At 38.8% G+C, this 27,522-nt stretch overlaps 1 protein-coding gene across 1 annotated transcript in view; it reads right to left on the bottom strand.

Moving 5' to 3' along the window:
• ANKRD44 (ankyrin repeat domain 44) overlaps positions 1-27,522 on the bottom strand; it is a 366,840-nt gene that overhangs the window by 28,870 nt on the left and 310,448 nt on the right. Inside the window, 2 exon segments of the mRNA XM_020993541.2 lie at positions 6,660-6,861; positions 17,216-17,287. Coding sequence (XP_020849200.1) covers positions 6,660-6,861; positions 17,216-17,287 — 274 coding nt within the window.

Genomic DNA, 27,522 nt, shown 5'->3' with positions numbered 1-27,522 from the left:
CTTCTCTCCTCTAACACTGCCACCACCCTGGCACAAGCCATCATCATCTCACACATGGACTTCTGAAATAGCCTACTGGTCTGCCAGTCACAAATACCTCCCCATTCTAGTCCATCCTCTACTCAGCTGTGAAGGTAATCTTCATTAAACTCCAGTGGCTCCCTATTACCTCCAGGATCAAATATAAAACCGTCTTGTGTTCAAAAACTCTTCATAACCAGCTCCATCTTCCCATCCATCCTTTCTAGTCTACCTATACTTATACCTTTCCCATCCTACATATTCTGAGATACTATACCACTGGCCTCCCTCCTTGTTTCTTACTCAAAACATTCGGTCTCCCAGGTCTACATATTTTCATTGACTGTCCCTCAAGCCTCAAATGCTCTTCCTCTTCATCTCAGACTCTTGGCTTCTCTGGTTTCCTTCAATTTCCAGGTAAAATCCCATCTTCTTAAGCAATTTTCACAATCCCTCTTAATCCTAGTGCCTTTCTTCTGTTGATTATCTCCAAATTTTCTTTCATAGATCTTGTTGGTACATATGCGTTTGCATGTTACCACCCCCTGTAGACTGTGAGCTCCTTGACAGCAGGACTGTCCCTTTCTTTGAATTGCCAGTGCTTAGTACAGTCCTTGGCAGATAGGAGCTTAATAAATGTTTAGTGACTGAGTTCAGACAAGCTTGTTAACTGTGTGTCCCTGGGTAAGTCACTTAAGCTCCCTCAGCCTCAGTTTCCTTATTTGTAAAATGGGGATAATAATAGCACTCATCTTACAGAGTTGTTGTATCAAATGAGATGTAAAGCATTTCGTGAACTTTAAAATGCTGTATAAAAGATAACAATTATTGTTGTTGCTGTTGTCATAGACATTGTTACTACAGTTCCCTCAAGCTCTTAGTGTCTTTGTGCTTTATAGTGAGTGGAAGCCCTCAGGCATGATTTCTTTCCTGCAATGGACCGGGGTATCTTTTCCCATTTTCCTAAAATATATTTGCTGAGGACTATGTAACGCAAGAATAGGGATAAGGACTGGACTTGGGATGGCATTGGCATCAGGAACTCACAAGTGAGAAAATTTCCTCTACCAACGTAGGCTGACACCTTCTCTGCAACTTAAAGAATTTCCTAGGGACTGAGAAGTTAAGTGCTTCACCTAGGCTTACGGTCAGTATTGTCAGAAGCAGGCCTTCAACTCAGGTCTTCCTGGCTTTAAGGCTGATTCTATTCCTCACAAAACCGAACTGAAAGTCTTATGAAAGACCTATTGCCTTCTCCTATGGCTGAAAGGAGGGAGAAAAAAACCCTCTAAGAGCCTAAATACCTCCATTATCTTCTGTCTTCTTATATAGCATTAAAAAAAAAACCCAAACTATATTTGCTTTCATATAGGGAGGCAAAGATGTAGCTAGAGAAGGAAGGAAAGGCTATACCAGGGGTGGGGAACCTGTGGCCCTCTAGATCCTCAAGTGTGGCCCTTTGGCTGAATCCAAACTTCATGACACAATCTTTTATTTCTTTTATTAGGATTTGTTCCGTGCAGTTTGGATTCAGTCAAAGGGCCGCACTTGAGGATCTAGAGGGCCACATGTGGCCTCGAGGACACAGGTTCCCCATCCCTAGGCTATACCAATGGCCAGTTGTAAGTGGATTTTACAGCCCATTTTATCACAAGCCAGCTCTGCACTGATACTCATTTCACCCTATCATGTTCTTTGGTGACAATATACAATATCATCAACTCATTCATTGGCACTGCTCAAATTAACTTAACAAGAGCAAAACACACATTTTGAAAACAATTTAAAATCCCAAGACTCTGCAGTTTACATTGAGCTCATTTGCAAAGGCATTAGATGTCAGAGGCTCTGGGGAAGCTTTTCACTGCCCCAGGGGTAGCTAAAGTATAGCCCTCCTTAGGCCACTACTCTGTTTCCCCCTCCCCCCAAGCAAGGTGCCACAAGGCTGTCTGCCTGGTGATGGACTGTTTATTTATTTATTTTTAGCTAAAGCAAAACTTAAGAAAACCATCTGCTGAGGGTCAGAGGGATGACAATTTGCATTGGTGGAAGTGTGGTATAACCCATGATGATGAAATCATAGACCTTTTGAACTCTTATTGTAGTATTAAACCAGGCACCTCTGATGAAAGATTCAATAATATCTCAAAGACCCACAGGGCTTAATGTATGCCAGGGAGAAAACTGTCAGTACAAGGCTGACAGCTAAAGTAGCTCAGGGGATGGCTTCACAGAAACAGAGGAATAGCATATTTTGACGGGCTCTCTACTCCTGCATTAATGTGATATTCTTTCTCCACTCATGATCATAATAGGTCTAGGAATGTTGTGTAAAAAGAGTGAGGGAAAAAATTTTTAAACCTATAATTCTGTCACTTGTATCCAATGTAGTAGAGAACAAAATAGACTCCTACTACTGTAGGGTCTGTATTTTCTGTACAAAGCTGAAAAGGGCTGCTTGGGTCCTCCAGGCAGTACCAATAGGTCCACTTACTGCTGTGGGGCAACCAGACTAGAACTGTCTTGTCCTTCCTACAGACTTCCCCTTTCCACTTGTCTTTAAGGAAAGAGAATCCTAATTTTTCTTTAGCTGTGCTATATCAAATACAACTTTATTTCAGGTCATTTGAGCAGGCCATTATCTCCCTGTCTTTACTATTCTGCACTGTTCAAAGAGGGTGACCTCCAGTCACTTACCTGTACCAGAACCCTGGGCTCTGAGAACACCTATCAAAGCCTCCTACTTCCCATCCTGGGGCTCTAGAGTTGGCAACATAAAATTGCCATGCTAAGGGAATTTTAAGAGGTGCTGAGAGAGCAGTTTGAAGCAGGCCCCAGGCTGCAATTCTGAACAGAATGAAATGACAGCCTGGTCCTGCTAAGGATGTAGGACCTAAGAAAGCCCCAGTGTATTGAATTCCCATGGCCACTAGAGGTCTCTCCTGGATCACAGCCTAAACAAGTGTGGAAACATTGTTTTGGATGTTTACCTGTTCGAAACGCTTGTTTTCTATGTTTAAAATAGCCCCTTTGTATGGATAATTGTTTTGACTTACTTGGTGACTAAGTAGAATTGGCTGATTTAGGAATAAGCAATAAGCAACAAGAAATAAAAGAAGACAAACCTTAACTTTAAAATACTAAGAAGGCTTCGGAAAGGCATGGGGAGGAAAGAAGTAACAGAAGTAATAACGATTGACATTTATGTTGCGTGCTAAAATTCGGAAAGTACTTTATATAATCATCTTGCTTGATGCTCACGACAACCCTCTGGTTGTTATCCTCATTTTACATACGAAGAAACTAAGGCTTATTGGGGTTAAACAATTTACCCAGAGCCATACAGCCAATGTCAGAGGCAAAATCTGAACATCTTTCTGCTTTGAAACCTAGTACCCTAATGGCATTAGGGACCTAAGAGTTCATATGTTAACCTTCCTTCCCCACTATGAGAATTTATCAAGTAACACAGGAGATGAAAGAGAGGCCGGTGTTTTTCCATCTCAACATTTCAGACAGCCTTCATATTCCATCTGGAAAGTTCTGTAATCAAATACTACAAGAATTCCTTAAGGCCTAACTAGTTAGGCAACAGCAGGAAAACAATATTTTTGAAGTTGTAAGACTCATAAAAGCCTTTGAACAACTTCCTTCATTTGAATGTTGACCTCTGTACCCCCAATATACTTTTCTGACACCACAAGTAAATATGGTGTTAGGGAAAGAATGCATTGAAAGGGAATGGGGAGGAGCAGCTAGGCGGAGCAGTAGATAGAGCACAGACCCTGGAGTTAGGAGGACCTGAGTTCAAATTGGGCCTCATACACTTGCCACTTACTGTGTGACCCTGAGCAAGTCACTTAACCCCAATTGCCTTGCAAAAAACAGAAAAAAAGAAAGAAAGTGAATGGGGAAGCTGGGGTTGTTGTGTCAGCTCTGCCATACATGGCATCAGAGTAAAGTGGAAAATGTGCTGGATTTGGGCCAGAGGCTGTGAGTTAAAATCCTGACTCTACCACTTGCCATCTGTATGACTAAGAAAGTAACTTAGCATCCTTGGTTTCCTTATTTGTAAAATAACAAGGATGAGATAATATCAATCTCTAGATGAGTTCTAAGTTCCCTTTTGGCTCTATATCTTTGATGTGACATTATGGTTCTTAATTAATTTTTTGAGTCAAGCATACCGACTGCTAAGATCAAAGGCAGATATGTCAGACTCTATTAGCCCAAGAAACCTGCATTCATGGAGTAGTTAAGTTAAAGGATCTTTCATTTCATTTTCTTTTAACCTGCCCCTCATTTCTCAAATTCTAATTAGCAACCACATTAAAAAAAAAAACCCTCCAAAAATAATGTTACAGGATCAGTGCTTTAGAGCTGGATGAGGAAAACCAAGACCCAGAAAAGGTGAAAAGTTATTAACTATTTAGCACAGTAATTAAGTAGTTTTGTAGGTTATTTTGCCATTGAGTGGTTTAAAAAATCAGAATAAAAGTTACTTTAGATAGTTAAAGTTTTAAGGTGACACACTGATTGGTCTAATGACTGGATTATCTTACAAAATTAGTTTTTAATATATTTCATATTTTAATGTTTAAAAAATATAGAATTTAAGAGGGTTTTTTTGAGGGGAGGCAATATTTATTATTAATCCTGGGGAAACAGAGGATAAAAAGTTTCCCTTCTAATAATGAATAATTATAATGACCAAATTTGGCATAGAGAAGAGTTGAAAAATATTCTCCTCCCTTCACTGAGATGAGGAAGATGGATTATTGGTGGGAAATATTGCAAATACTGGCAGACATGGTAAATGTGTTGGTAAGTTTTGTTGAAGTAGGTTTGTTTTTCACTTAAAAAAAAACTTGTGTTATATTGGATAGCTTACTGAAAGGGAAAGGAGGGATATTTTTACACTTGAATATGGTATAATAAAAAAGGTGACAATAAAAATAAGAAGTCTTTTAGAGTCTTTCTATAGAACTCTAGGTTTCCTTTAGACTTTGGAGTTTTAAGATATCTTAGAGATCACCCTAGTTCAATGCCTTACTTAACAAAGAAATCTTTTGTATAAGAATTGACTGTGAGGACTCCAATGAGCTTCACTTCACTGTTTTGCATCTAGGTATTTAATAAATGATTATTGAATTGCTCAGAATTGGATCCAGAGTCCTTATTACCTTCCTAGCCTTCTCAGGGATGCAACTATTAGCAAAGCAGACCAAGAATTTATTAGTTACTTTTTTTTTAGTAGAATTAGGTTTCCAGAAGATACCCAGGTTGTGGGAATCCCTTGTTTCTGTTATTTTTGCTTCTGGGAATTATATTAGGAATATATCATCTACTTCCTTCACTTGGCTAGGGTGGGCTGTAATATACTTCTCTACTCAATATCATTTCAGTTTCTTTCCCTTTTTTCCTCACCCAAATGCTTTGGAGTATGCCTCCCTTTGTGGCACAGCAATTTCTAAACAGATGATCCTCTTCATAGACAGTACTATGTCATGGCCCCTTCTATTGCTCTGTTTCTTTTGAACATAACCTACTTTCCATCAATGTAGCTTAGTTGTTAATCCTATTTTATATCCTCTTGCACCCTGACAAACTCAGCTAGGAAGCTAGGTGGTGCAGTACATAAGAGTGCTGGGCCTAGAGTTAGGAAAACCTGAGTTCAAATCCAACCCCAGACACTTGCTAGCTGTGTGACCTTGGGCAAGTCACTTATCCTATTCACCTCAGTTTCCTCAAGTGTAAAATGGGGATAATAATAGCACCTACCTCTCAGGATTGTTGTGAGGATCAAATGAGAAAATATTTGTAAAGCATTAGCACATTTGCTCAGTTGTTCCGTCATGTCCAACTTTTTTGTGACACTATATGGGGTTTTCTTGGCAAAAATAGTAGAGTGTTTTGCCATTTACTTCTTCAGTGCTTTAAGGCAAACAGAGGAAGTGATGTGCTCAGGGTCACACAGCTAGTCAGTCTCTGAGGCTTGAATTGAACTTGGGTCTTTCTGACTCCTGTCCCACTGAGCACCTAGCTGCCTCAACATTATTATTTTCTTGATAATACTTCCCTTGTATTAATATCTCATATTAATTTCATTATCTACTAAGCATTAGGTATACAGACATTTTGAGGCCACACATACTGCCCCTGAGGTATTGTAGTGGGTAAAGTACTATACATGGAGTAAGGTACACCTGAATTCAAATCTAGTCTCAGACAACCTCAGTCAGCCTCAGTTTCCCCATCATAAAAATGGGATAGCTTAGCACCTACTTTCCAGAGTTATTGTGAGGATAAAATGAAATTATATTTGCAAAGTCCCTTGCAAACTTAAAGTACTCAATGAATTCTAGTGAGCATTATTATTATCCCTTACTAGGCACCTCCCTTACTGTTCTTCTTTTTATGACTGCTACCTGAAAGTGAAAAAAAAATGGCCAGAAAGAGAAAAGATCTGAACAAACCGAGGAAGAAAACTGATTCCTTTGGGGTTAAAAGGAGGTGACAATATGCTTATGCCAACCACAAGACGTGCCATATAACCAGGGTAACCAACCTATCTACTAATTAAACAACTTCACCCATCCTGTCCCTCCCTTTCTCTCCCAAGAAAAGGTAGCACCTACCAGAGGCATGAAGTGGGGTTCTTTTGGTTACATTGTCTTTCACAAAGATGGACGCTCCTTGATTGATAAGCGCTTCCACACATTCTGCATGTCCTTTAAAGGCAGCTAGGTCCAGAGCTGTTCGGCCTTTTTCATCCCTGATATCCAGGTCTACAAGGGATTGCAGAAGTACTTCCAAGGCTTGATGATGGCCATTGTAGGCCTAGCAAGATGGAACCAAAGACATTTAAGAAACAAACAAACCTCAATAATGTACAACACAATGTACGAACATTGTAGGGTGGCTAGGTAGTGCAGTACAGAGAGCACCGAGCCTGGAGTCAGGAAGACTAATCTTTCTGAGTTCAAATCTGGCCTTAGACACTTACTAGAACCTGGACAAGTCACTATTTGCCTCAGTTTCCTAATTTGTAAAATGAGCTGGAGAAGGAAACGACAAACCACTCCAGTATCTCTGCTAAGAAAATCCTAAATGGGGTTACAAAGAGTCAGACACAACTGAAATGACTAAACAAGAAATTGTAAGAACATGTAAGAATCTATCAGAGTATCATAACTATTCATGTTTGTTTAGAACGTTAACATTCATGGAAAGTGCTTTTCCGGTGGTCATTCTATGACAAATGTAGTATAAGTATTGTTTTCTTCATAAGGAAATGATGGCTTAGAAAGGTTAAGCTACCTCACATGCTACACAAAAATTTAGGTCCTCTGACTCCCAAACTGTGGTCCTTACAACATGCAATGCTGCTGTCCCAAAAGAATCTCAGAAAGAGTTGTTAGTATTCCACTGCAGGAACCATTTGGATACAAGAAAAACAGCATATTAAAGTTATGCTGCAAACTGCAGTTCTCCTACTTCAATAAATCATTTGCCCAAAGGATGATATTAGCTAAAAAGATGTAAGCCAGTCTACATGTCTATAGGATTCACATTGGTAGGATGTTTTTTTATGCCTTTAGGTTTTATTTTAAAATCAGAACGTGAAGGAAAGGGAGGTGAGAAGAAAAGCATCTGATCCTTCAATTTACCTCACAAATCATGTACACTCCACAGAGGCAGCACGACTGTCATTTAAAAAAAATCTTTCCCCCATGCATATACAAGGTGCTTAATGTTTGTTGAAATTGAACAGAATTTGGACTGCATTGCAATCTTTTGACATTCTAGGGGTGCCATAGCATTATAAATTATTATTTCTGCAGAAAGAACATTGAATACTTAAATAAAAAGTCTTTATATTTGCAAATGCTATGAATATACTTTGCAAATATTACTGAGTTCAAATTCCTCATCTAACTGTTTACCTGTAAGCAAGTCTGCCTGTAAGACCTTGAGCAGGTCAACTAATACCTTTGGCCTCTGTTTCCTCAGCTATAAAATGAAGAGGTTGGCCTAAATGACTTCTAAGGTTCCTTTTAGCTCTGATCTATGATCCTGTGAATAATTCATATTCTATACTGGTATCAGAGTTTACAAATAGTCTTCTTCACAAAAACTCTGAAAGGGAGTCATGGTAGGGATTAAAGATTAGGAAATTGGTGCTAGATTAGTAGGCCAAGGTCCTGTAACTAAAATGTTGACCAGGACTCAAGACACTCCATTTCTCATACTTATGAATCAGGTGCTCAAGGCCACTTGCACAAAACTCTCCTCACTACTGGAGATTGATTATTTGATGATGTGTCTGCTTGAGTCTGGGAGAAGAGAGAGCTTTTCTTCTGGTTTCCAGCTTCAAGAGACAAAATGTAGACAAAAGATATATGTTTCAAATTCTCTTCAGGGAGAGGCCCTTATAGGGAGATAAAGACTTTGGGAAGAAGGCCATATGATATAGGTGCTGATGGCTCCCCTACATGTCAATTTCTTCCTGGAGACTTTCCCTTTAGGTATCTCCCTGAAAAGAATATGGAACCATGTGTCTTCTTTCTCGAAGCTAGAAGTCAGAAGACAAAGATTACCCCTTGCTAGAGCATGGAGTAATCAATTTCCTCCAATGAGGAAAAATCTAATGCAAATGGACTTGAGCCCTGGCCTATCTCATTGAAAGAGGAGGCCCATGATAAATACAGAAGGAAAAGGGGGAAAAAAAACCCAAACCAAAGAGTGAAGAAAACAGGGAGAAAGAAAGGGGAAGGAAGGAGAGAAGAGAACCTGTTCATAGTAATGATGGCTTTTATATAGCACTTTAAGGTTTACAATGTACTTTTTAAATTTTTTAAAAAATTTTTAGTTTTTAACATTCACTTCCACAAGATTTTGAGTTCCAAATTTTCACCCCATCTCACCCCTCCCCCCCAAGATGGCATGCATTCTGAATATCCCTTCCCCTAGTCTGCCCTCCCTTCTATCTCTCCCCTCCTTCTCTTATCCCCTTCCCCTTCTATTTTCCTGTAGGGCAGGATAGATTTCTGTACCCCATTTCCTGTATTTCTTATTTCCCAGTTGCATGTGAAAATATTTTTTTAAACATGTGTTTTTAAAACTTTGGGTTCCAAATTTTCTCCCTTCCTCCTCCACCCACCCTCATTGAAAAGGCAAGCAACTCAATATAGGTTATACATGTGCAGTTATGCAAAACACTTCCATAGTAGTCATGATGTGAAAAACTAACTCTATTTCCCTTAATCCTATCCGCCCCCCATTTATTCTATTCTTTCTTTTGACCCTGTCCCTCCTCAGAAGTGTTTGCTTCTGATTACCCCCTTTCCCAATCTGCCCTCCTCTCTATCATTCCCCTGCTCTCTTGTCCCCTTCTCCCCTATTTTCCTGTAGGGTAAGACAGATTTCCATACCCAATTGAGTGTGTATGTTATTCCCTCCTTAAGCCAAATCCTATGAGAATAAGATTACTCATTCCCTCTCACCTTCCCCTGTCCCCTCCACTGTAAGAGCCTTTCTTTCTGTTTTTTTTTGTGAGATAATTTACCCCATTCTACCTCTCCCTTTCTCTTCTCCAGAATAATCTCTCTCACCCCTTAATTTTATTCTCCAGATAACACCCTTCATCTTCAACTCACCCTGTGCCCTCTATGTATGTATGTATGTATGTATGTATGTATGTATGTATCTATCTATCTATCTATCTATCTACACATACATATAATTTTTTCCCTCCAACTACCCTAATACTGACAAAGGTCTCACGTGTTATAAATATCATCTTTCCATGCAGGAATGTAAACAGTTCAACCTTAATAAGTCTCTTATGATTTCTCTTTCCTGTTTACCTCTTCATGTTCCACTTGAGTCTTGTATTTGAAAGTCAAATTTTCTATTCAGCTCTGGTCTTTTCATAAGAATGCTTGAAAGTCCTCTATTTCACTGAATGACCATTTTTTCCACTGAAGGATTATACTCAGTTTTGCTGGGTAGGTGATTCTTGGTTGTAATCCTATCTCCTTTGCCCTCTGGAATATTATATTCCATGCCCTGTGGTCCCTTAATGTAGAAGCTGCTAAATCTTGTGTTATCCTGATTGTGTTTCCACAATACTTGAACTGCTTGTAATATTTTCTCCTTGACTTGGGAACTCTGGAATTTGGCTACAATATTCCTAGGAGTTTTCCTTTGGAGATCTCTTTCAGAAGGAGATCGGTGGATTCTTTCAATTTCTATTTTGCCCTCTGGTTCTAAAATATCAGGGCAGTTTTCCTTGATAACTTCTTGAAAAATGATGTCTAGACTCTTTTTTTGATCAGGGCTTTCAGATAGTCCAATAATTTTTAAATTATCTCTCCTGGACCTATTTTCCAGGTCAGTTGTTTTTCCAATGAGATATTTCACATTGTTTTCTAATTTTTCATTCTTTGGGATTTGTTTTACAGTGTCTTGATTTCTCACAAAGTCACTAGCTTCCAATTGCTCTATTCTAATTTTTAAGGAAGTATTTTCTTCAGGAAGCTTTTGGATTTCCTTTTCCATTTGGCCAATTTTGCTTTTTAGGGCATTCTTCTCCTCATTTGCTTTTTGGACCTCTTTTGCCATTTGGGTTAGGCTATTTTTTAAGGTGTTATTTTCTTCAGTATTTTTTTTGGGTCTCCTTTAGCAAGCTGCTGACTTGTTTTTCATGATTTTCTTGCATCACTCTCATTTCTCTTCCCAGTTTTTCCTCTACTTCTCTTACTTGCTTCTCAAAATCCTTTTTGAGCTCTTCCAAGGCCTGGGACTGATTCATATTTTTCCTGTAGGCTTTGGATGTAGGAGCTTTGACTTTATTGTCTTTTTCTGGTTATATGTTTTGATCTTCTTTGTTATCAAAAAAAATTCTATAGTCTGACACTTCTTGCGAGGTTTGCTCATGATCCCAGCCAATTATTTGAGTTATAAACTCTTTATTAAGGTAGAGGTCTGCTTCCAATGTGGAGAATGTACCGTCCCAAGTTTCGATTTGTACAGCTGTTTTCAGAGATACTTCTAGGGACCTGTAAATTTTCAGTTCTTCCAAGGTGGTATGATAAGGGGCAAGGTGTTTAATCTTTTCCTGGCCTGTGCTCTGGTCTATGAGTGACCATTAGTGAACTGTAGCACAGGTCTGGCCAGCAGAGATCCTCTGCCTTGCCCACAACTGCCTTTACTACCTCTGGGACAGGAACTTATTTGCTAAAAGGGCAAAAGGGCCCAGCCTGATTAAATAAATGATAGTGTCAAAAGGACCCCATAGGAATTAGGAGCTCTGTACTAATATTATTTACACTAAGCATTACCCCATTTAAAAAAAATGCTCTGCCTCCTATTATAGGACATGAATAAGCTCTGCTCAGCCAGACAAGTCCTAGCCCTCCCAAAGCAGCACAATTTAGTAAACTGACAGCTTTTCAATATTGTTAGTGACATCTATTAATTATGTATCTTTACAATAACATCACCTAGGAAGACAGCCATCTAAGTTGAATATTTAGCAGTTGGATAGTGATTTAAAATGCCTTTATCACAATTCCTTCAGCAGATACAGATATTAGGACCATTCCTCCTCCTCCTCCTCTCAACATGAACAATGTCCCCTGAGGGAACACATTTCTAAAACAGAACTCATTATATCTTACCTTCCCTAAATCCCACTCACTTCCTAAATCCCCTCCTTCTGTAGAGGGCATCCTTATTCTTTTAGTAACCCACATTTTCAACCTTGACTCTTCCCTTTCTGCACTGTCCTCCCGGGCTGGTGCTCTATCCACTGCCACCTAGCTGCTCCAACTGAAGGTTTTCATCTTGTTCTCCTTCACCATGTGTTGGGGGTACCTTTGGAAGCATAAGAGGAAAAAGGCCCAGCAAGAACTGCTTAGAACGGAGGATCTGTTGATTTAGGATCCTAAATGAGAATCGATATCAATATTTTGGGAAGGTATTTCTTTACTTTAAAAAAAATTTTCTTCTATGGTATTATGAACCACACGCCTACAAATGGGGAGTCAGGTAGCTAGTATGAGGGTACTGGAATCTAGATCATCTCACTTCTAGGCAGAGCTGTAACTAGGGTGGGTCAACAGTGGCTTTGGCCCAAGACAACAAATTTCAAAGACAGTGAAAGCATCTGCTGTCTCTAAGTAACATTTAAAAAAAAAACCAAGAGAGTTTATCATGCAGTCATCAAAAAGAATTAGCTAAAATTGGAAGCAATCATACATTCCTCATTCTCCTCCTGGAGGCCACATCCCTTGTGAACTCCTTCCCACACTAGCTGTGCCCTCAAACCCCCCTCTTCCCACACTTGAATCTAGTCTCCATGCATGGAGCCTGTGTCTGGGCTTTGAAAGTCGATGAAGGACATTTTATGCCATTTACCGTGGACATAATATGTGCTGCTCCAGATCAAAAGAAAATTTTTTTTATATCTGTAATGCTACTTCTAGTTTAATGGCCTTTCCCTTTAAGGACATTTAAAGGTCCTAAAATAAATTCCTAAAGGTCTAAGATCATGACTTCAAATACACTATTTTAAGTCATCATGGCATAAAGGGAAGAGCATTGAATTTGGAGAGTCAAGGGACCTGGCCTCACAACCAAGCTCTGACACTTACTATGTAACCAAAGGCAAATCACTGAACCTCCCTGGGCCTCAGTTTCTTCACCTATAAAATGAGGTGTGGGACTTCTAGCTCTAAACCTATGATCCTATGATCCATGGAGATATGATGCTTTCAAAAAGATAAACACTAAAGTTGTCTAAAGATAAAAGAAAGGTTTTCAATCTAGGTACCCTTGCTCAAAGAGTACAAAAGGACTACAGACATTTTGAAGTGAACTTCTGGAGAAGTCATTGGAATTTGAATGGGTTAAAAGAACAAAAGTACAAGACAGAATTTTAAGCAGTTTAAACTTACATAGACTAACACTTAAACCTAAATTTCACGTAGCTTATGTCTAAACTTGGCACTGTCCCCAACCTGAAATAATATACACATATTTAAACATCCTAACATGTTTCAAGATACATACTGGTTCTCACCATGCAAAGTTTTTTGATTTTGTTCTTATCATCCTCTATAACAAAGCTAATAAACATTTATGTGAAAATTTTTTTTCTGTTAATTTGACTGAGGTTAGGCCTGGGATAATGCAAACAGACAATTAATCCAGTAAAGAAACAACATTTTTTATATATCACAGCTTGCCCATTAAATTGTTCAATTGAAAGCCAATTAAGGAAAGACACACGAGTAAAAAGGAGAACCAGATTCGGGGATGCAGAGTACAAAGGAAGTTAGCATAATACATTACAGTTAGATTGGTTTTGTTTGCTTTCAGGGGTGGGATGGAGATCAGAAATTGTGTGACTTATCCAAGGCCACACAACTAATTAAATGTAGAACCAGAGAAGTACCCAAGTCTCCTGACTTTCACTCCACTGATTTTTCTAGTACATCTCCGTATCTCAAGTTCATTAAGCTTAAGCTACTAAATGATTAAAAAAAAACTGAGAAAAAATAATGATTTTTTTTTGAAGACTCTGGAATTCACTTAACTTCATGGTAAAGCGTATTAACTCTACTTTAGAGTTAAGAGAAAGCACATGCTAACATAGCTGTAATTTTTGCAGCTCTGGAAAATACTGGACACTAAGTGGTGTCAAATATGTGCTCAGTTAAAGGGGTAAGTGGAGTGGTTACACATGAGGCTGAGATCTCAGGGCACCTGAGTGAAGGCTGGGGAAACCATGGAGACATGTCAGAATGGAAAAAGTACTCTCGTACTCCTCCATCGTGGTAGCTTCCTATGTTAGCTACTTATTTTTGCTAACTAGGTTAGAATGCAGTTTCCATGTTGCTGTTGTTGTCCAGTTGTTTCAGTCCCAACTCTTTGTGAACCTGTTTGGGGTTCTCTTGGCAAAGATACTGGGGTAGTTTGCCATTTCCTTCTCTAGCTCATTTTATAGATGAGCAAATTGAGGCAAACAGAATTAAGTGACTTGCCCAGGGTCACACACACTAATAAGCGTCTGACGCCAGATTTGAACTCATGAAGATGAGTCTTCTGACTTCAGGTCCAGCACTCTTTCTACTGTGCCACCTACCTGCCCTTTCTATGTTGTTAAAGGACTTTAAGTGATTTTAATGCCTTGGGGGATAAAGCCCTAGTCACTTCACACTAATTATGCATTGGCATTCTAGATAGCAAACCTTCAAAATTGAGTCCTGTGATAACCCTAAATGATTTATTTAGGAAAATGATAACTCTACATGCCTCCCAAAGCCACCCCTACTAGAATAAAAGGAAAGGCTGCCCTAGGAACTCTATATTAGGAAGGAATATGGCACTAACAGCTGGTGCCAGAAAAGAATTTCAGTATTTCTATGTCCAATCAACTCCCCAAATGCCCTTTCTCCTCCCCCCAAAGCATTTGTTCATTCATTTGTTTACTTGTTGAACTACAATATAAGCTTTACAAGGTCAGGGACTCTGTCTTATTCACATTTTGGATCACCCACTAACAGCTTAGCACAGTGTTCTGCACACAGAAGATATATAATAAATGCTTGTCAAATAGATGACTACCCAATAATCATGCCCTCAATTCTAAGTGTTTATTTGCATTCAATTCAGATTACATATTGAGATATTTTAATATATACTACTAAGCTTTGTGAGGTTTGGGCATGTGTCTTAGTCATTCTGTACCCCCTCAATCTTCTTAAACTTAGCACAGTACTCACTAAATTGCTGATGTGTGAATGAATGAATGAGATATTATTCCAGGGGCTGTGCACATTAATATAAACACATAATCATGCTCCTTTTCCCTCTCCTAGTCTTTGTGTTTTTTTTCCCCTTTTTTCTTCCCTTCCCCCCCCACCCTAGAGAGAGCTATCATTAGACACAAATATGTGTGTATCTATATCTATATACATATACACATACATACACAGATGTATAAAAAAAACTTTGTGTGTGGATATATTTATATATCTATATCTATATCTATATATATCTCATATATGTCAAACCATTCTATACATACTTACTTCTATTTTTCAGTTCTTTTTCTAGATGGAGATAGCATCTTCTTTCATATATCCTTTGTAATTAATTTGAGTATAATAGTCAAAATGACTTAGTCACTCAAAGTTGTTATTAAACTGCCTATACCAGTCTTTGGGTTTTACTATGCACAGGGCCATCAAACCATTTCACGCCAGTTAACTTGAAAAGCACATTCTGAATGACTAGTATACCTAGGAGATTAGACAGTTTTCCCCCTTTCTGCCACCCATACCAAAGACATTTGAGCTATCACAGTGAGTGTTTTTATTTCCTTTTATCAGACAGGGGTCAGATAAGGGAGAATCTAGACAGAGAGCTAAAGATTCCTTCTTTTACAGTTGGCATGTAACATCCAAATAGCCCCTGAACAAACTGGCCGTCCTCCTTAATTCTGCTTCTTTCCCTTCTTAATTTCCTTCAATGTAAGCAAGAACGGAGAAATGATATAACATGGAATTAAAGCAGGTTGTGGGGGTGAGGAATGGATAGAAAAAGAAGGGAGGAGAAGAATGATGCAAACTTTGATAGAAATCTAGACATTTTGAAGAGAGTTGGGTCTATGAAGAAAGAGAATAAGTTCCGTATTGGACACAAAAAGCTCCAGATATCGCTGAGACATCTTGTTTGAAATGTCCAACAGGCTATTAATAATGAGGGATGAAATCTCAGGAGAGAGAATGCATAGCATCAGTATGGTGAGATCCTGGACAAATAGGCCAAAAGCCTGCCTATGGGAAGATAAATGGGTCCAAGTCAGAAACACAGAAGGCCAAAACTTTTGTGCTGGTAAACAGTGGGACTGTGTCCAGGAGTGTCCACTACCCTCATACTTGCAGCCTGGAAGAACTAGAGAGGCTCAGTCTCCAAAAGGAAAAAAAAAATCAATGGAATCTAAGGCATTAAACTAAACCCATTAATGAACAAAAACTTGAGAACGGTTACGTGTTATTTAAGATAAAGAAGCCATTTCCTTTTCTGTGGCCAGCTGGGAATAAGGAAATAAAGACATGGAGAAAAGGTGGTAGCAGAATAGGGAAAACTCTATTGACCTGGGCTGGATGGTGGAAGAACCTAGTAGGGGACAAGAGAGACAACAGTTCCATGGTTAGAACTGGTATGAGCAATGGGATTTGCAGCTCACTTTGGAAACTCTGCTTTTAAGTAGTAGGACAAACAAAGCTACTCTAAACATACATATCTCATCTTATTCTCACAAATTTGTACTGGAACATGTGCATATTCTGAGTATTGTAGCTGATACCTCTCAGACGGAGAGTATTTGGGTACAAGTGTTTGAGTGTTTAAGCACAAAAAATAATTGTACTAGTCTTTGCATAAGCTAGTTTCTGTGAGTTCATACCTATGTTAAAACCTTCAAAAATATAGGGAATTGGCCAGTATTAACATTGGTGAAGGAACTTCAAAGGGAGGAAACTCCCTCTAAAAATGCAAGTTGTCACCTTCTCAGCAACTTATAGTCCTAGAAAATTGTCTAGAGTTAGATGAATTACCCAGAGTCATACAGTCAGAGGTAGGACTTGAAACCAGATTCTGCTAGCTGTATTGGTGACTCTCTATCCACTATGCCACAATGTCTATCTAACTTTGTTTTATACACACACACACACACACACACACACACACACACACACACACACTGTTTGTGTGCGTATATATACATATACATATATACAGATACATACATATATACATATATGTGTGTGTGCACACATGTACTCATGTATATACATATGTAAACGATTAATTTTAATACTGAATATTTAACATTATTTCATTATTAGACATCTCAAGTAACTTAGCTTTTCATGAAACACCATCTTAAAAGTTTCATTCCTTCTATCAAAACATAGTTTCAGGTTTCATTAATTTTTTTGGGGGGGGGTTAGGCAATGGGGTTAAATGACTTGCCCAGGGTCACACAGCTAGTAAGTGTTATGTGTCTGAGGCTGGATTTGAACACCTAGCTGTCCCAAGGTTTCATTAATTTTAAAAGCCTGAAAAAAAAAGTCTAGTTGTCTGTGGCAGGCAAAGCCGCAGACATCATTTCACTTACAGCTAAGTGCAGCGGGCTCTTCGTGGCATTGCAGTCGGATTCCTCAAAACTGTTGTTGGTTCTTTCCAAAAGCTGCAGAGACAGAAAGAGAAGAGTGGCTCATGAATCTTCCCATTTACATAAAATTCTGTTTCCTGGATGCTAATGTTGGTATAGAGAAGAAAAAGAGCTTCAGAAAATTAAGTAATGCTTCATCCTGTTTGAGGCAGTAGGAGAAATTCAGTGAAATTATCTCCAAAACAGAAACTTTAAAGACATTGGAATGGAAGCTCCTTGAGGGCAGGGATGGTTTCATTTTTTTCCTTTATATCTCAGCATCTATCACAGTGCCTTTTTTGTATGTGTAAATAATATTTTATTTTTTTTCCAATTACATGTAAAGATAGTTTTCAACATTCATTTTTTATAAGATTTTGAATTCCAATTTTTTCTCCCTCCCCTTCCCCCTCCCTGAGACAGCAAGTAATTTGACACAGGTCATACACGTGCCATCATGTTAAACATATTTCCACACTAGTCATGTTGTGAAAGAAGAAATGGAACAAGGGAAAAAACACAAAGAAAAAAAACCCCAAAAATGAAAATAGTATGCTTCAATCTGCATTTAGACTCCATAGCTCTTGCTCTAGATGTGGATAGCATTTCAAATCATGAGTCTTTTGGAATTGTCTTGGATCACTGTATTGCTGAGAAGAGCTAAGTCTATCATAGTTGATCATCACACAGTGTTAGCACAGTGCCTTGAACACAGTAGGAACTTAATAAGTACTTGCTGAATTGAGTTTCAACTTATTTACTTTATCAAGGACCAATATTTCCTATTCAAAAAAGTCCTTGAGTTTAAACACACACCCAGACATGTACTTAGCTTTCTATTATGGTGTACAGCAACCTAAAAACTTAAAAAACAATGCTCAGTTTAACACTAGACTCTTTTTGATGAATTTTGGACAAAGCACAATAATAATAGAATGGCGATTGTCATTTGCATCTTTAGCAGACCATTCAAACTGTTATGTAAAATCAGCAACTAAAATGATAATTTTAAACTTGATAAAAATACAACAGAAGTAATCACAATGGCAGCATTGGGACATTGATAAGTCTAAGTGCATTGTGGTGTTCTTTCTTTTTTGACTGAATGCTTTCAAAGAGAATCTGGAACTTTAGCAATCTTGGATTTCTTTGTATAATGAGAATACATTTAATTTTAGCTTGGACACAGATACCTTTGGAAAAAACTCTCATAAACATTTGAAATGAGCTTGGGCTGTGACAGAATTTAGGGACAGCTGTTCTTCTGTCTTTTTTTTTTTTTTAAAGCATTATCACCTGCAAAGCTTCCGGGAATTGACCCTGTTGTACCAACCCAAATCCTGTCCTAGCTTGAACTTTTTAATCAAAGGAGAACAGAATCACTTTATCTACCATCATAAACATGATGAACAAGGACAAGAAGACAATATACTGTTTATAGCAACATTCCAGGCATGTTTCCAGAATATTTATTTTTTAATAGACTTCTTTCACCCTACAAATAAAATACTTTGATCATTCCATGCCAGAGTCAAAGTTCTTTAGAAGCACTTAGTATTTTTTTTTCTTTTTTTGCTGGGTTGGGGGTATGGGTGTATGGGTGTATGGGTGTGTGTGTGTGTGTTGTGGTGTGTGTGTGTGTGTGTGAGAGAGAGAGAGAGAGAGAGAGAGAGAGAGAGAGAGAGAGAAAGAGAGAGAGAGAGAGAGAGAGAGAGAAAGAGAGAGAGAGAGAGAGAGAGAAGAGAGAGAGAGAGAGAGAGAGAGAGAGAGAGAGAGAGAGAGAGAGAGAGAGAGAGAGATATGGGAGAACCTTAGAACAAAACACAGTCCAATGTACAATGGTTCTTAGAATGGAGTCCTGAAAGAATACAGTCTCTGTAAGTGTTTGCTTTGGAAGTTCTCTGGTGTCCCTGCAGTTATCAAATGAGGCTGGCAAAGGGTTCATCCACCCTGGGGGCAGGGCAGGATGGAAGAAATAATAGATCCTTCTCAGCTGAGTCAAAGTTGCCCTGGCTTCTCTGCCTTTGATCTTAAGCTACAGGCCACTGCATTTCACCATTATGGGATTTCAATACTTTGCCTATAAGAGAAAAGCAAAATACCATTCTGTCTTCATTCAATTTCTTCCAAATGATAAACTTCCCAGATGGGGATTTAAAGAACCAGATTCTCTCTCTCCTGGGAAAAAGCCAATCGCAAATTCAAACTACATGTAAGAGGCAGCTAGATAGTACAATGGATAGGGTGTTGGACTTGGAGTCAGGAAGGTCTAAGTTCAAATCTGGCCTCATATCACTAGCTGTGTGATGCAGGCAAATTGCTTAACCCAGTTGCCTCACATCTGCCTCCCAGAGTTATTGTGAGGGGAAAGTACAATAATTATAAAGTGCTTTGCAAACACTCTCTCTCTCTCCATATATATATATATATGTGTGTGTGTGTGTGTGTGTGTGTATATATATATATATGTATATGTATATATGTATATATGTGTGTGTATATATGTATATATACATATATATATGTATATGTATATATGTATATATGTGTGTGTATATATGTATATATACATGCACACACATACATATAGATACATACATGTTTACATATATATCTGTAACAGGAAAATATCCCTTCTTTTCTACCATTTCCCCTCCCTTTCAGTTGAACTTGTCTTAATTATTTCTATTAGTTTAAAAATCACAATCGTAAAGATAATTTGAGGGTATGATCTGTGCTGCTTGCCACAGGCATCAAAATTACCAATTATAGTTCTAACAAATACCATCCTGAAACTTAATCCATTTTATTTCACTTTGGAAGGTTATATGGAAAATATTAACTGGCTACTACAACACAAATGTGAAGCCAGGTCTCAGTGTAATTAGCAGTTATGCAACCCAAACAGCTGAAAGATTTCCCACTTCACTCTGATATTTTCACTGTAACCAGAAAACAGTAGGATTGCAGACAGAGGAGGTGACAGGTAGAAAAGGAACTTCCCTAGTATTTTGGTCTTGCTTTGGGTGCATCTTCAGCAATCCTTCCTAATCTTTGAGATGTTCATCCAAGGACAATGATTTCTCTAGAGTTACAAAGCAATTAATGTCCATATTAACTGAAATATAGATTTGACAACACTCCCTTATTTTCCAGTTTCTGTTGTGTGTGAGCATTTCTATGAGAAGTAAGGAGAGGTGACTTTCAAGTGATTTATTTGAAGGTGGGATCTATATTTATAATTTCTTTTCCTTTAAGATTGCAAATTGGAAGCTTAAATATCTTTTAAAAATTCAGGGGAATAATGACCATTATGTGGGCTACTGTAGCCCCTGTTCTTTTCTCCTTCTGCATCACTATCGACACAAACCCAAGAGGAGTTCAGGGTTTTTTTTTTTTGGGGGGGGAGGTGTAGTGGGGGGGGCTGTGGATAGAGAGGGTCTCTGTGGATCCTATTTTGTTTTAGGAACCTATTATTTGCATTAAAGACAACTGCTTCCTGTATCTGCCATTCTCCCAGAAGCTTCTCTCTATCCCTTTTCACTCTATATAGTTCTTTATTCTCTTAGCCACATTTGTTTAGTGTTTTCTGCCAAACACTATCTGGCCATAGTATTCTGGAAAATGTAGTTTTTTCCTGCCATTGTCATATCCACTACATTCTCCTCTGGTTAAAAATTTGTTGTCTCTGTAATCTAAACTGGATAAACATGCATAGGTTTAGGTGCATATTATATAAGATGAAATTACATATAATACAGTTACTTGCAATTTAACCCATATACACATATGAATCACATGCTGGAATATATTATGTAGCATTATATATTATGACTGCATACAGTTCAACTTATAATAATACATTCTCTGATCTAAGCTGTCTCAAAAATAGCACAAAGCCTTGGGCTAACAGATATAGCCAAGCTACATGAGAAGTCTTCTAGCCCAGGGACATTCTATGTCAGCTTGAATATTGGTTAGACAGTCCAGGTACTTCCGAGGCAATGTCCACATCATTTCTGCACCTTTAGTCTCAGTACACCTTGTAGTTAAGTCATTATTCTCAACTCTGTGTCCATTAGACCCTTGTTCACCTACACAACCCAATCAGGTTGGTGCAACTTCCATGGATGTCACGTGTTCAGAAAGCCTTAGGTACTTCCGTTCACCAATACATTGTCTTTGTATTCCTGCCTAGCCTAGAACCTGCAAATCCTACTTTGGTTTAGGAACCTTCCATTGCTTGCCCTAAAAGATAACTTCTACCTATGTCTGCCATTCCCTTGAAAACTTCTCTTCCCCCTCTTCCTTCCTCATTTTTTTTTTGGGGGGAGGGGGTGCTTTTTCAGTCTACAGCATCACAGGAAATGTATTTTCCTAATAGCACCATTTCTACTAGACCTAAAACAACAAATCACATGTCTATAGTGCTACCAGGTTCACAAAGTGCTTTCCTCACAACAAATCCCTAAGGTAGACACTTCAAGTACTGTATCACCATCTTAAGATGAGAAACTGAGGCAAAGAGAGAGTAAGTGATTTTCTAAGGCTCACAAAGTTAATGAATACTGAAGTTGAGACTTGAAATCAGGTCTTCTGACTCCAAGGCTCTTTCCATCAAGCACATGCTGCCACCAACTCATAAATACAGGATACAAATGTATACATTATTCTCAGGTGCAAGTTGTAGGTTTAATATAACACTTACAAACCTAAATAATACAATCAATATTCTTTCAGTTATACAATAAAACCCAAATTTCTTAGAAAGGTGACCATCATGTAAGTCAACAATTTAATGGAATGGCTACTGTCACATATTCTTTATCTGACTTATTGTTATTCTTCTTCCTCTCCAAAATTCTGGCTCCTTGCTCACAACATATCATATCTGGAGTGTCTACTAATTCCTGTTATTGTGTCAGATACAATCAACTGTACAGTTCCCATTCTTTTCCCCATGCTCTCATTCCTATGTTCAACTAGACTTTTTCTGAGTAGGGAAGCAGAAAGTCCTCACCTCTGGGCATCATAGAGAGTTATAACTTAATGGGGAGGTTCTTGACACCTTTTGAGATGAGTAGATGACAACATTCAAAGTTAAAAGAAGTGAGAGGAAAGAGCCAGAATTGAAGAAGTAACAACAGAATCAGAAAACTCAGACAAAGGGAGTCTTAATGGCTTGTCTTTCAAAGCAATCCAAGAGACAAAGCTGCAAAAGCATCACAGGATCATGGGCATGATGCTTAAAGGAACCACAGAGGTCATTTAGTCTAGACCTTTTATTTTCCAGAGGTAGAAACTGAGGCCCAGGGAAATTATGTGATTTGTTAACTTAGTAAGTATCAGTGGCAGGATTTGAACTCAGATCCTCTGACTCAAGAGGCAGTGTTTTTTCCACTATGATGTTCTTCAGAATATTTTTGGAAGGGAAATGAAATCAAGTATAAACATGAGTCCCAAAATAAGCCTATTGGCTACAGGTTTATCAAAACAATCATCATTGTCATCGAAATTTTTGAGGGGAAAACCAAATCACAGATATCAAAGAAGGGCTACGAGTGGCTATTTGAAATTGTGGCAAGAAAAACTTCAGGGGTTACAGTATAACAAAAGCCATACACGAACCAATTTAAAAGCATGCAGTTAAAAAAATAAGCAAACATGACTCTGAACAGGCCATATGAGGTGGTCTTCATCTTAGTTCATCCTACTTAAACACTAAAGCACTGGGCTCTGCCACTTAAGAATGAAATAAACTTGAAGGGGGCGGGGGGGGGGGAGAGAGAGAGAGAGAGAGAGAGAGAGAGAGAGAGAGAGAGAGAGAGAGAGAGAGAGAGAGAGAGAGAGAAAGCGCTAAAAAGCAGAATTTCTAAAGAAAGGTAAAAAAGAAGTCAGACTATTTATTTTGGAGAAGGAAGGCTGAGAAGAGACTGAAGAGGCTTGAAGTCTACAAAAAGCTGGAAGCAGACCAGAGCCTTTGGAAAGTTGGCAGCCCTGCTTGGAATTCTCTTTCACATTCCACATTGCAGTGTTTAAGAATGAAATACCACTTAGGCACGCACCCTCAACCTTGCGAGTCAGCCCATCAGCCAGTGCTATCGGGTAGTGAGGGCCCTACACACCCTTTTAGAAGTCTGAGAAGTTCTGGCTCAAACTCACCTCTAATTCAGTGGGGGATGCGGTCAAGATTGGGGGTGGGGGAGAGGAAAGGAGGAGACAGGGAAAGAGGGGGAGTTAGGTTTGGAGTCAGGAAGACACTCAGTAGTCATATGATCATGAACAAGTCCTTTAACATCTCTGAGCCTCAGTTTCCTAACTTGTAAAATAGGGATCATAATACCTATAGTGCCTACTTCACAGGGTTGTTATGAGGGTCCAATTAAAGAACTCATATAGCAGGTGTTTGGCAAACCTCTCACACTTACTTATTATAACTATAGCCCTAGCTCCAACTTCTCCCTTGATCCCCAGACATATAGAACATCCCCATCTGGATTTGTCACCAAAAACCTCAAGCTTAACATCTCCAAAAATGAGTTTATGACCTTTCCCCTTAGATATTAAATTATTTTTCCTTTTGACTTCATTATTTTTGTCTATGGTATTAGAATTCAAACACTCTCCCAGCTTTGAAATTTTGGTGTTAATCTTTGCCTCTTTTCTGCCCCTCACCTTTTAGATCTAATCTGTGACCATCCACAATGCCTCAGCAACATAATACCTGCATCAATACCCTCCTCTTTGTTCTCACTGCCATGTCCTAATACAAGTTCTTATTACCACCTGGCCTGCTAAGTAGATTTTCCAATATCTGCCCTGAGAAGTAATAGGCTTGTTTTGAGCAAAGACGTGACTTGCCCAGAACTGTGCACGAGACGATGGTGTTAGGGAAGGATTGAGGTGAGGTGCAGTAGAGATGGAAAAACCTTTTGAGGAGGTAGATATTGTAGTGCTAGTTGAACTGAGAACCTATACAAGGATGGTAGCCTTTTCAGACACACAGAAATCATTATCTTCTTTCCTTAAACCTGTCTCTTAAATCATACACAATTTCATATTTTTGTTTGGGGAATCAGCATCATTCTAGTCATTCAAGTTCAAGACCTGTGTTAGACTCAGTTCTCCCTCCCCCCTCACATTCAATCAGTTGCCAAGTCTGGTCACTTCCATTTTGGAAATAGTTCTTCCTCCATCCCTAGTCTTCATTTCACACGTCCGGGACCTTAGTACTGACCCTCATCATCTCTCACCTGAACTATTGCAATAGCCTCCCTAAGTTGTCTTCTTACTCTACTCTCTCCTTTCTGGTCTTTCCAATCCATCTTCTCAACAGTTGCCAAAATAAGCTTCTTAGTTTGACAAGATCAAGATTTTCCTGATCAAGAAATTTCCATTGTTTACCATTGCCTCTAATTCTTCCTGGACTTTGCCACCATGCTTCATCTGCCACATTGCCATGGAATTTCACTTAGCTCCTGGAGCCCCTTCAACCTGGAACATCCCTGTGTCAGGTAGGCCCTTTTCTCACATTGCTGAGTTCCTCCTGGAGCACTGATTCTGGGGAGAGGCCCAGGCCAGACAAACTTCATACCCCTGTGGCTTATGCTTTTTGGTTCTAGACTTGGACACCACACCTCTCTAGAGTTACCTTTTACCCCCACCCCCACTCCCTTTTCAGCTCTCCTTTCTATGTTGCTTTCCCCTGTTAGAATGTAAGCTCCTTGAAGGTAGGGACTATCTTTTTATTTATACCTGTATACCTAGTGCTTAACACAATGCCAGTAAGTACCTAATAAATGCTTATTGCCTAGCTTTGCCTCTAAGATAAAACACTAAGTTCTTAGTTCGAGTTATTTGAAATCTTTCACAACCTGGCTTCTGCTTCTCTTTTCAGACTTAGATTTTCGTCTAATTATACTTTTCAGCCAAAGTGTTGTGTTTTGTTTTGTTTTTTGCTGTTTCCCGGAGTTGGCATTTCTTCTCCTGCCTCAATGCCTTTGCATGGGCTGGTCCCACAGCCCTGGGATGTAGTCACTCCTCACTTGCTCTCAGCATCCTTAGCTTCCTTCAAGATGTCACTTAGGGCAAGATATCTTTCTTGATTGCCCCAGTTGTGACTGTTCTTTCTCTTCTCAAATTATCTTGCGCCTATTTGTTTTATTCTCTCATTGCAATGTAAAATTCCTTGAGGATAGAGACTGATTTTTGTTCTGCCTGTGTATGCCCAGGGCCTCATCTGATGCTTTTAACATGATAGCTGCTTAACATTTACTAAATTCAACTCATCCTTAGTTTAACAAGGCAAAATATAAGTATGAAATAATTGTGTAGTATGACAATTATTAGACCATGTTCAAAAAAAATTCCTGAGCTAAAATTAATTCAGTATACTGGATGATTTTTCTCTAGTCATCAACTATGGGACAATATAGATCTACATTTCTAGAGTTTTGGAATAGATGTCATGGTCAGTGGGATAGTGAATTGATTAGGAAGATGTAAAAGGACTGCCGTCCTGTCATTAGGGCCCAGTTGAGATTATGTAACATAATTTTGCAGTGGACCCAGTCAACATAGTTTCATGCTTTTCTTCATCTCCATGAAAAATTCCTCCTGAGCCCCAGACATCTAAGGCCTTTGTAAGTGAGCTGAACATAAGTTGCAGATGCATAGGATTTTAAAATCCCTTGAGATTTTAAAATTTTAAATGAATAGGAGAAAAGGTAGTAGATGGTGGGAGTAATCCAAGGTTGAGGTTTGGCAAGGCATGATCGGCACTAGGACAAGGAATCAAGAGACTTGATTGTGGCAGCTTGTATAAAGTTGAACTGGTCCATCAAGGGGTCAAGGTAAGGAAGGGAGGACAGTACAGCTAATGCAGGGGTGATGACTGAGGGATGGTGGAACTGGAGGTCATGGGGAGGAGGAAGAACACGGTTAGGTGTTGGAAGGCAGATGGAAACACATAATGATAAAAGATCATAAGATAAAAGAATGTACCCGAATGTGGAAGTGTGTAAGGAAGGGGATGAAATGACAAAAATAAACACTCTCTGCCCTCAAGAAGTTTTCTTTCTATCAAGGAAAAAATATATATACATATACACACACACACACACACACACACACACACACACACACATATATTATAAGGATATAAATATAGGATATATATAAAAATAAATAAGGATATACAAAATAAATTCACAGTAAATTTTTTGAGGGGAAAGCACTAGCAGCCGAGGGAAATCTAGAAGTCTTCATGTAGAAAGTGTCTCAAAAAGAATTTTGAAGAAAACAAGAGTTTCAAGAAGGCAGAAACGAGAATAAATTTCAGGCACAAGGGACAAGCCACTGCAAAGGTGTAGCAATGGGAGATAAAATATTTTGTATTAAGGAACAGCAAGAAGGTCAGTTTGGCTGGATCATAGATTGTAAGAAAGGGAGTAATTAATGTATAATAATTACAAGGCCTGACACAAATTGAGGGGAAAAGTAACACAATAACACTGACTCTGGTGACAGTAACTTCTCATAATCTTGGGAAAGTAGCAAAGCAGTGGCAAAAAAACCTTGGGTCACTCACTCTTAATTATGTGTTTGAAGGACTGGGCTAGAAAATGAAAAAGAGAGAAAGGTCACAGTCCCCAGGACTAGAATGAAAACTAATGCATTATGTCTCTGCTAAGATAACACTGTTAAGACTGTGCTTGCCTGATTTTAAGACATTCACATGGGAAATGATACATTCTTTCGGCAGAATACCCCAGACTTGACAAGCCTGCTGGGGTGCAACAACATTGGAGACATCATTGGCCAATGTGATCAGATTTCATGGATGTCATGAAATGGTGTCAGAAGTGCTCTGCAGGGGTGTGACACATGAGGTTAATGATTAGCATGTGAGAGAAATGAAAATGCTGGCTGCCAACTTTAGTTCAGAGAATGTCGATATAGAAAGAGTCAAGACTGTGCCCACTGTTGTGCCATTATGTGCCAGCTGCTAATAATCATCAGTGCAGAAAACCAAGTAACAACAGATTTATACTGTTCCACTCCATCATGAACCAAAGACATGAGTAGCTAGAGCACAATTCACAGACAAATCATCCAAATGATTTTGCCTTAGTAGTAAGCATTCCCCACCTGCCTCAGGGTTACCAGGCCAAAATGCAGTCATGAGGGTCACAGGATGCCTTTAAGGGTAGTCTGAGAAAATTCACTGCAAAGCTCCAACAAAGGACATGCAAGATCTTCAAGGGTGATTA

The sequence above is a fragment of the Phascolarctos cinereus genome, unplaced genomic scaffold (assembly GCF_003287225.1).
Source record: "Phascolarctos cinereus isolate Bilbo 61053 unplaced genomic scaffold, phaCin_HiC Scaffold_726;HRSCAF=1367, whole genome shotgun sequence".
Taxonomy (NCBI): Eukaryota; Metazoa; Chordata; class Mammalia; order Diprotodontia; family Phascolarctidae; genus Phascolarctos; species Phascolarctos cinereus.
Note: the sequence above shows the minus strand (reverse complement) of the source record. Positions and strands in the feature narration are given on the sequence as shown.